The 7,208-nt window shown below is 41.8% G+C and overlaps 1 protein-coding gene across 2 annotated transcripts in view; it reads right to left on the reverse strand.

The window, feature by feature from the left end:
- LOC100938099 (ankyrin repeat domain-containing protein 36A-like) overlaps nt 1–6,962 on the reverse strand; it is a 206,073-nt gene extending 199,111 nt beyond the window's left edge. Inside the window, exons 1-3 of one of the 2 annotated variants that reach the window (XM_054547127.1) lie at nt 5,646–6,962; nt 1,404–1,518; nt 1,065–1,238 (exon numbers count right to left, since the gene is read on the reverse strand). In XM_054547127.1, coding sequence (XP_054403102.1) covers nt 1,065–1,238; nt 1,404–1,518; nt 5,646–5,842 — 486 coding nt within the window. In that variant the 5' untranslated portion in view covers nt 5,843–6,962. Of the gene's footprint in view, nt 1–1,064; nt 1,239–1,403; nt 1,519–5,645 lie in introns of those variants that run through there. The other variant, XR_008522045.1, reaches the window with a different exon arrangement.
- Nucleotides 6,963–7,208: the final 246 nt, after the last annotated feature.

Genomic DNA, 7,208 nt, shown 5'->3' on the forward strand with positions numbered 1-7,208 from the left:
ATCACTTCAGTCTCATCTCTCACCCACATGGCAAATTCCCTTTATCATTTGGGATTTGGCCAAAAAGAGGAAAGAGCAAAAGATAGAGCCATTCACTGAAAACTTCATTTACTTTTCCTGGGTAGGGGTAGAGAAGAGACTAGTAAACTCAAAATCCAACTTGATTTTACTATTTGTAAGCTCCTTATCTCCCACCTGCCCATCAAGACATTCTGGACTTGAGAGTAGAGTTTAGATGCTTGTCTAAGTGGCTGTTTCTGCCAGAATTCAATAATGTCCATTAATTATGTGTTCTTCTCTCTGCTGAACTGTGTGCTGCTTCACCACCACTATTCACTGCCAACCTGGTTTCCTCAGAGTCCTCCCAAAATTGATCCCTAGGCAATTTTACAACTCACAAACTCTTTCCCAAAGTAAGAATAATCATCCCCAAAACTGAAGCGATCCTTGTCTAAACATATAAATTGAAAATAACAAAACACACAAAAACCCTCTCCACAGTATTTTCCCTCATTACCTAATTTCCAAATTAGCTTGTGCACTTCTAATTGCTCTCCTTTTCTTCATTTTTCCCTCTTAAGCCTTTCCACAGAGGAATCACTCTCAAATGAAATCACCTTCACATACAATACTTGTCAACAGCAATAAGATGTACATTTATCGTGAAATTCTTTAATTTTCTTTGAAATTTAAAATAAAGCCTATTTATAAGGGCCAATTTTACTTTCCTGTGTCACTTCACACTGATTAGAAAAAAAGTAATTTAGTGGAAAAACACTTAACTATTACCTTTCCCAAATTCAGTTGTCATGAATTATAAATTTATTGTAATTCATTTGTTTTTATAATTATTTACCGTAAGTGCATGAAAAAAAGCTGTTCCGTATAATGCTTCTTTAAAAGTTCCAATATTTAAAGTAAAATCTTAGACAGTTAAGGCATTTAAAATATTTTCATTCAAGGAATGTTTGAGCTTCCAAATATGAAAAATTGACCCTTACATGTGTCAATGTTAAAATAAATGCATTTCAGATAGTTTGAAAATAACATTGGTTGACCTATACCTTGCCGCATTCTTCAATATTTGTACCATGTAAAAGAAGTTTTTCTATCATGGATGTATCTTCATTATACACAGCATAGTGTAGAGCAGTCCTTCCAAACAAATCCATAATATTTGGATCGGCGCCATTTTGCAGCAGAATAGTTGCACAAGCCTCCTGCCTCAGTTGTACAGCCTGTCAGTATTAGACCGAGAAACATGCAAATACTGAAAAATCAAAATAAACATTCTGTAGGATTTACTACTAGTTATACAGTAGCATTCCAATGAGATAAATTCATTTTATCCTATGTACTTAAACCAAATCCATCTCATGCTCAAAGAGTCAGCTACTATATACCTTGATCAGAGGTGTCCTGCCTTCACGGTCGTAGAGGTTAAGCTCACATCCTCTGGACACCAGGAGAAATACCATTTCCGGTTGGCCAGTGGCACAGGCCAAATGTAGGGCAGTCCTGTGAGAGTGACAGGACTTTTAAAACATGTAACTGTAAGCATTAATTAGCATGTTATTTCTCTGTCTTCAAAACAAATATGTAATTTTCTTGTGAAGAAAGTACAACATTTGTTAGCGCTTATTACTCACCACATTAATGAAAGAGCAGGCTATTTAATAGAAAAGGCTTGGCTTTTGGATTCAGTTTAATTGGGGCTTAGAATTTACTGTAAGCTCTGTCACTTAGCTGTTATTTAGCCTTTCTTTGCTTCAATTTCCTTATCAATAAAATATATAAGAGAATAGCAGCTATCCCACAGAACACTGCTGTGATGGTTACATAAGAATCTATGCACAGCATTTAGAACACTTTCTAACACAAATAACAGCTCAATAATTTTTAGATATTACTACTTACAAAGACATTTTAATTAAGTAAAATGATACAATCATATCTACATTGAGGTATCTATTAAAGATTAGATGTATCATTGTATTTCAGTCATTCTCAGATGCTCATTTTCTCACTATTCTCTTATATAAGCTACTGTTCTCTTATATATTAACATCTCCTGACATTGGAATACTGTTTACAATTCATTATTTATTACAATTATAACTGGCAACATTTTAAACATTATCTTACTGATATATAAAGTAATGTGGCATCACCCAATCCATGATGCCTTACATTAAGTGGGATACGGTACATAGAACAGGCAGTTCTACTCATATAATTGGCACCTAAATAAAGTACTGTGGAAAAAGAAGGCAAAAATAAAAAAAACAAATTTTTAAAACAAAGTAATTCTTACTTCAATTTTCAAAAAAAAAATAATCCAAAGAAAACTCAGGATTCAAATGAATAGGTATGGCTCATTTTTTTCAATACTTACAGAATGTTATGTAAATTAGGTATTTGCAATAATTAATAGTAGTATTTGAGACTGTCATAAGTTTTTGAAATGGCAGTTAAAGGTTATCTTTCACTATTTTCTAACTTCAGAATTGCTTTTGTTTAAAAAAAAAAAAAAAGGAATAAAGGATCCAATTGGGATTCAATCCTAATGCTTCCATTTTAAATCTCAGCTTGCTCAGGCTGGGCAGGTAAACCTGAAGTTGTTAAGGGTGGAAGAGTCCTGAGAGATGGTGGAATGTGTCTGCTACATAATAGGTATTCAGGTTATGCTTGATGAATAACTGGATTGAAAGAATGCATACATACAGTTGGGGAGTTTATTATGAAAAAACTATAAATTAAAGCAGTGCTTTTGGAATAGTGATAATCACTTATATTTGCTCGTTTTCATTTTCATGAGGACACTGATAAACTAAAATAATTAATATAAAATTGTTTGCTTATATGTAATAAAACTATAATAAAAACCTCTTTATATACTAAAATCTATGCATAATAAAATAATCAAGCACAAATAAAAATATTCCCTCTGCCTCTGAAGAGGCTAAAAGTTCACAGAAGATACCAATAAACAAAAAAATAAAAATAAGGCCAGGCACAGTGGCTCACACCTGTAATCCCAGAACTTTGGGAGGCCGAGGCGGGGGGATCACCTGAGGTCAGGAGTTTGAGACCAGCCTGGCCAACATGGTGAAACCCTGTCTTTACTAAAATATACAAAAATTAGCTGGGCATGGTGGTGCACACCTGTAATCCCAGCTACTCAGGAGGCTGAGGTGGGAGAATCACTTGAACCTGAGAGGCAGATTGCAGTGACCCGAGATCATGCCACTGCACTCCAGGCTGGGCGACAGGGCAAGACTCCATCTCAAAAATAAACAAACAAACAAAGAAATAAATAATAAAATAAAATAGAAACTGAGAATTATTTTTTTCTTTGCAAGATTTACATTTCTTCTTTTCCCAAGGATAATTTCATTAATAAAAAATATTTACTAGAAGTTTTAAACATACTGATCATTTATACATCACAGATAAGAAAAAATATCACAATACATCTGGCAGAAAAGAAGAAATTTTATATTTTGTACACATATTTGGCTTACAAACACCATAGACTGTTTGTGTGTATGTATAATCAAACCAACTTTTTTTCAGAGTACATCTTCACACCTCAACATACATCTGTATCTACTGACATCTGCAAAGGTCCCATATTGTCCCATCCTATGGATGCACTGAAATTTATTGATAAATTTATAAAATTTATAAAATCCATTATAAGGGGTTTTCCAAATACATTGCTATTTTAAGCAGTGCTGAAAAAAACAAATTGCATGTATCTCTATTTCCTAGAGATATTTTAGTATAATGGAATTGATGGGTGAAGGGCACATACATTTTTAAAGTGTGATACTTACCAAAAAATTGTCTATTTGAAAAGTCATCAGAAATATAAACTTTAAACAGTAGTATATGTACTGCTACCCTTTACCCTCACAAACTTGTGGACAGAAAACAGTATTTCATTCCTTTTTTAACTTAAATACCTTCTCCTCCCAGGAACAGTAAATATTTTTTCCCATGTGCATAGGTTGCTTGAATATCTGAAAAAAAAATGCTTTGCTCTATTTTAAATGAGAGTTCTTGTTTATTTGAAGAATTCTCTGTAAAATGAAAATCACTTTTTTATCTAATATGTATATACACATTGTCTTTTGTTAATTTTTTCTTATAAACTGGATTTTTTTTATTTTGCTAAATCGACCTTCAGAATGTGTGCTTGTGATATTTGTAGGAATATAAACATGTATCAATATAACTAGGCATTTGTGTTTTTTTCTGTTATCTTTCTTATTTTGTGCATTTAAAATTTTTAATCTACATTCCATAACGAACTTATTTCTGTGACATAAAAATCTAGCCAGATTTCTCCAAATAGTTAGCAGGCACTTCATTTATGAGTAATTCATCTTTTCCTACAAATCTGGAATGTCACCATTATCTAATTCTATTAGATTGGTGCAAAAGCAATTGCGGTTTTCGCCATTACTTGTAATTGCGGCAAAAACCGCAATTGCTTTTGCAGCAACCTAATAAATTCTTACACATATTGGTGTGTTCCTGGATTTTCTAACCTGTTCCATTCACTGATTTGTTGTTTCAGCTGTTAGTAAATAACTTGTGGAAATTAACAGCACATTTTCATATCTAGAAAGGCAAGTCTTTTTTGACTCCATTTCAAAAGTTTTCTTAATGTCATCACAATAGTAAAAGACAGCATGAGTAATTCAAAAATGTTAACACTTTGATAACTTCATTTGGATTACGTAAAATTTATAAACACAGAAAGAGCTCAGAACTTTAGAAAAATGTGTCTTTCTATTCAAGAACACAGACCATCTTCCCACTTGAAAGTTTCCCTCTAAGGCCCCTCAGTGAAAACCACATTGACATAGGTGTCCATTGATATCAAATAAATATTGTATTTTTATCCAAAGAATTTTTAGTCAGGAAGTTGATATACTGTGGAAATGATTTCTCTCATTATGCACCTTTCCATAATGTATGTAACATTATGCTTTAAAATGTGTACATTAAAAATAAAACGCTGTACATGCTGAATTTTATTATTGAAATCACTTTAAAATGATTTATAAAGAAGCAGCATGGTGAGTGAGTGGAAACCAGCTGAAGTTTTGTTTTTGTTTTGCTGCTTGTGAAAATGGCCTGGGTGCTCGCCCCCGCCAAGGTTTCCACATCCCAGGTGCGGCTGAGCCTGCCAGGAAAGAAAGTCCAGCCCCTTTGGTGACAGGACTCGCCCCCCTCACCTCTGCACCCCTTTCCCCCATCCCATTCACCCCCACACCTCATCCCCACCTCCAGTCCTCTATCCCATTGAACCCTCACCCCATCTCCCCACCCCACACCGTCCACGCCCCTACCCCCCAAGCCTTCATTCCATCCACCTCAGCCCATTCACACCCCCACCCCATGCACCCCCTACTCCCCACTCCCATCCCCCAACTCACTCCACACCCCGCCACCCCATATACCCCCACTCCCCAGGCCCCGCTCCACTCACTCCCACCCCAGCCAGGCACCCCCTAGCCCCCGTCCATACCCCGAGCCCCGGACCATCCGCCCCGCAGCCCTCAGCCTGGAAAGGGGTACTTCTCCACATCCACAGGCCTCTTCCCGCAGCCCCGGCTCCCGGCCCCCATTACCTTTCCTTCTTGTCTCTCTTATTGGCGTCATGATACGTGAGCAGAAGGTACTCCAGTTTCTCCAGATTACCATAGAAGACAGCTCTGTGGATCCTCTTCAGATGAGACAATTTAATGTGGTATTGGGGAAATGAGAAGCCATCCGAGCACAAGCGCTCCCTGAGAGTGGGCCACCTCTTCGGCTTGTCGTCTTCCATAATCGTCAGCTGCAAATTGTAGCCTGGGAACGCTCCAGCCGTATTTCAGCTCGCCTTCGGGGATCGCCGCCTCCGAAGCGCAACAACAAGCAAAGCAGTCTGTCCACGGACCTTCGCACAGACTCTCAGCGCCTCCCGCCTCTCAGCAGAAACGCCCAACAGAACCGTTAGGACCAGCGAGCACGCGCACCTTAGCCGGCCCCGCCCAACAGGCCCGAGGTGGAGAAACCGCCCTAGCGGCTCTCTCGCGGCGCCCAGTGCAGGCGGCGGTTGCTGCGGAGGTGCCGCGGGCTGGCGGGGCCCCGTGGATCGCGAGGCGCGCCCTGCCCCAGGACCTGTTTGACTGTCGCCCGCGCGCTCTTCTCTTCCACCGGCTCCCGACGCTCGTAGCCCCCCGCGCTGGGCCCTCTGCAGCCCAGGGATGGGGTTCAGTGGTGCTTCTCCGCCTGGTGCCGCCGCTGGGCCCACAGCCCGGCTTCGCCACTGCGTCGCCCCCGGGGTCCGCGCTGATGGGCGCGAGGCGGGAGGACGGGATCCGGGGTTGCCACAGCTGCAGCCAGCGCACCACTTGCAGGTGGCAGCTGCAGCTCGGGCTCCGGCGGGGGCTGGCGGGGCTCCCCTGTGACGGCCTCCTGGACCCTGAGTGCGCCGCCCATCCGGCCGGAGTGTGCGCGTCTCCTGCACCCCAGGCGGAAACCCATGCCCGGCGCTCCTGCCGCAGACTGCCTGACTTGCCGCGGCCGGGCTGGCCCCGGGGTCCGCGCGGCTGGAGGCGCAGCCCTGGTCGGGGATTCCCAATCCTTGGCGATCCCTGCTCCATGTGCTGGTGGCGGCTGCAGCTGCAGCGCCCGTGGGCTGAAGTGGCTTCCCTGAGCTGCGGCCGGCCGCGCCCAAGGGCCCCACAGGCTGCGCTGCCCTTGCCAGCTGCTCCTGACCCGCGCCCAGAGCGCAGGACCTGGCGCTTGGCACTCTGCAGCAACGGGGATGAGGCTGAGCGCCGGTTCTCGGCCTCGTGGCGCCGCTGGGGCCACAGCCTGACTTCACCACCCAGTCGCCCAAGTCGTGTGATGGGCACGTGTGAGAAGGGGCAATCGGGGTTCCCAAGGCTGCTGCCTGCATGCCACTCCGTGAGGAAGTTGAAATACGTGATCTCTAAGATTCCTCCCAGTTCTTCACCTCCTGAGACAAATATAAATCAAGTAACATTCGCTATTGTGATTAGAAAAGCTGCATTTACACACGTTAGCCACTAGAGGGGACGTGCGATTGTTACATGGCTGAAGGTTTCCTGTATTTCTTTATTTTTTATTTGGCTGCTAGAGGGCACGCCTGCACTGCGCTTAAAGCTGACTACTTTTAAGGAAAG

This window comes from Pongo abelii, chromosome 12 (assembly GCF_028885655.2).
Source record: "Pongo abelii isolate AG06213 chromosome 12, NHGRI_mPonAbe1-v2.0_pri, whole genome shotgun sequence".
NCBI classification, from domain to species: domain Eukaryota; kingdom Metazoa; phylum Chordata; class Mammalia; order Primates; family Hominidae; genus Pongo; species Pongo abelii.